Source organism: Fusarium oxysporum, chromosome 2, assembly GCF_000149955.1.
Source record: "Fusarium oxysporum f. sp. lycopersici 4287 chromosome 2, whole genome shotgun sequence".
Classification (NCBI taxonomy): Eukaryota; Fungi; Ascomycota; class Sordariomycetes; order Hypocreales; family Nectriaceae; genus Fusarium; species Fusarium oxysporum.
In genome coordinates, this window is record NC_030987.1 from 2,071,109 (window position 1) to 2,073,353 (window position 2,245).

Sequence of the window (2,245 nt, forward strand, 5' to 3'; positions counted from 1 at the left end):
TCATCGGGGGGACCCTCGTACAGAGTCTCAGCACGGTACTCTGGGCGGTGGCGGGAGAAGGAAGGTGAGAATCATCATCTCGAGGAGAGAGTCGGCAGCGGGAAGGAAGGTTCGCATGACAGCCTTGAGGAGCTGCTTGCCCTCCTTCTCACGGTCCTCAGCGGGAAGCTTAAGGTTGAGCTTCTCGAGGAGAGTGGCGGTCTCCTCCTTCTTGAAGTTCATAACAGCGGAGAAGATCTTGAAGATGGGGTCGAGGATGAACTGGTTGAAGGCACGCTCGAGCTGCTTACCCTCGTAGGTGCCGTTCTTGGTCCACTTCTTGGTCTTGGGGTTGAAGTAGTTGTCGCCCCAGAGACGCTCCATCATCTTGTTCTTATCAACACCGAACTTCTTGGCGTATCGGACAGCGAACTGTCGGACGGTGAAAGCCCAGCCGTGCAGACCGGAACCGAAGGCAACGGTACCCTTGTCGGGGTAGACCTGGATGTCACCAATGGACTTGTCAAGGTAGGTAGAAATGATGACGTTGACGGACTCGATGGTTCGGGAGAAGGACTGATACAGATCCTCCTTGGAGACCTGAAGCTCGAGAAGAGCACGGTCGACCTTGTTGATGATGATGACGGGCTTGATGCGCTCACCAAGGGCCTGTCGGAGGACAGTCTCAGTCTGGACACAGACACCCTCGACGGTGTCGACGACAACAAGAGCACCATCAGTGACACGGAGAGCAGCGGTAACCTCAGAAGAGAAATCAACGTGACCGGGAGAATCAATGAGGTTGATCAAGAAGTCCTTTCCGTCGGTCTTTTGGCCAACAATGTCGGCAACGTCGTCGTCTTCACCAAGCTGACCATACAGAGAGATGGCAGTAGACTTGATGGTGATACCACGTTCCTGTTCGTCGGCACGAGTATCTGTGGCTCGGGCATCACCAGCCTTGGCGGTGGAAATGATACCGGCCTTGGCGAGAAGAGAGTCGGTCAGGGTAGACTTGCCGTGGTCGACGTGGGCAATAACGGACATGTTACGGACATTGGTAGGCTTGTCCATAAGCTGCCGAATCTCGTCGATCGTGAAGCTATTGTGAGTGAAGGCATCGCGATTAGCTCATGGTCGTATAAGGACGGATGGCTTAAGTCCGAGCGGGGTATAGTGCAGCTGGAGGGGTATGCCATCATGGAAGATGGTGTAGGACAAGATAGTGATGAGGCCGACGACGAAAGGTGATGCCGGCGACAGGTCGACGATGATAGATTCGATGCTACTTACTTAACCATCTTGGCGGTATTGTCTGGATGACCTGACTATGTGTATGTCAAAAGTCGAAGTTGTTGATGTGGGAACAGAGCGGGGTTGAAGTTTTCACCCCGCGATCTGAGCCGCAGAAAAAGGGAAGAAGCAAGAAGCGATTGCCGTCAAAGAGAAAGAAGGCAACGATTCAAGTGACGATGGAAGAGAGACAGTTCCGGAGGAGAACCACTGTCACTCTTTATGCGTCCCTTTTGGCGAGAGAAGGTTTGGAGGAGGAGAAAGAGGGAGGGAAGAAAGGGAAGAGTTTTGAGCGGGGAGGAGTAAGGTAAGGTAGGTTTGGGCACCTCAAGATTCATTCGGCGAGAAGCCTACGGGCAGCAAGGTTGGACCACCCAGTCCACCACTTAGCGGAGGGCATCCCCACTAAAGCACGAAAGAAAAAAAATTTGGACAGTGGGCTTTTCACATTTTTGGTGGGGCAGCAACCGCTCAGGAGGACCCCGCTACACAGTTGTTTTCTGCCACCCGCTGAAGGAATAGGCGCTCCAGGCCCTCATGGAGGGGTTGGGCTCGGTCACGATAGGCCGCTAAAATTCTGTCTGCTGAGCGGGCATCTTGTCCTTCCATGTCCATTGACGGGAGCTTGAGATAATTACCCAGCTTAGCTCTCGGCTGCCAGGCAAGGTATGGATCAATTGCCACAGTCACGGCCGCACAGATGGGAAATTGGGTTGATCGTAGAGGGCACCAACCCTGGCACGATTCTTTGCTCATGGGACAGGCTTAGTCACCACCGAAAACCCTGGAGCTTGCCCCTCCCCCTCCCTCCTCTTCCTCAAGAGCTCACTCATGATGGCAGGGGATTTATTTGCCTTTTTTTTTTTTTTCACTGTCTTACCGAATGATTCATCGTATAGAGTTACTGTTGTTTCCAGGTAGCCTACACTGCTACAACTGCGAGAATACATGGATGTCTTGTCAAATGCATAAG

The 2,245-nt window shown here is 52.9% G+C and overlaps 1 protein-coding gene across 1 annotated transcript; it reads right to left on the minus strand.

Moving 5' to 3' along the window:
• Positions 1–27: 27 nt before the first annotated feature.
• Positions 28–1,053, minus strand: FOXG_06276 (elongation factor 2; the record flags this gene model as incomplete). Its single annotated transcript, XM_018384868.1, has 1 exon — positions 28–1,053. The coding sequence occupies one exon, from the start codon at positions 1,051–1,053 to the stop codon at positions 28–30; it is 1,026 nt and encodes a 341-aa protein (XP_018242029.1).
• Between the last annotated feature and the right edge of the window lie 1,192 nt (positions 1,054–2,245).